General features: G+C 44.8%; 1 protein-coding gene across 1 annotated transcript in view; it reads left to right on the forward strand.

The window, feature by feature from the left end:
• Positions 1–270, forward strand: part of LOC109465879 (probable ATP-dependent RNA helicase DDX59) — a 7,493-nt gene extending 7,223 nt beyond the window's left edge. The window contains exon 3 of the mRNA XM_019763368.1: positions 200–270. Within this exon, the coding sequence (XP_019618927.1) occupies positions 200–270 (71 nt within the window). The remainder of the gene's footprint in view (positions 1–199) is intronic.
• The last annotated feature ends 96 nt before the right edge of the window (positions 271–366 follow it).

Here is a 366-nt window from a genome sequence, read left to right on the forward strand (position 1 = left end):
ATTAAATTCTTTGGCAAAATTAGGCAACATTCTTGCTATGGCCAAATCAATTTAATTGGCTGCTTTTCGGATTCAAAAATACCAGTACGGATCTGGCCTTAAGATACGAAAGCAGTCTCAGTCTATGTCTGAGGGAAAAGTCTGTGCCTGTATACAGCTTCTGGGAGTGAGGCTACATGAACCTCCCCCATACATGTAGGTTATAACCACACGTCCCGGTCCAACCCCGATGTTCCAACACCCCCATGTTCCAATGTCACCATGTTCTGACACTGTCATATTCTAACACTGACATCTACCCCAGGCCTATGTTCTGACAACCCTGATCCTATATTGGAACGTAGGGGTGTTCCTGGGGATGAATAT

Source organism: Branchiostoma belcheri, unplaced genomic scaffold (assembly GCF_001625305.1).
Source record: "Branchiostoma belcheri isolate BF01 breed outbred unplaced genomic scaffold, Haploidv18h27 scaffold16, whole genome shotgun sequence".
Taxonomy (NCBI): Eukaryota; Metazoa; Chordata; class Leptocardii; order Amphioxiformes; family Branchiostomatidae; genus Branchiostoma; species Branchiostoma belcheri.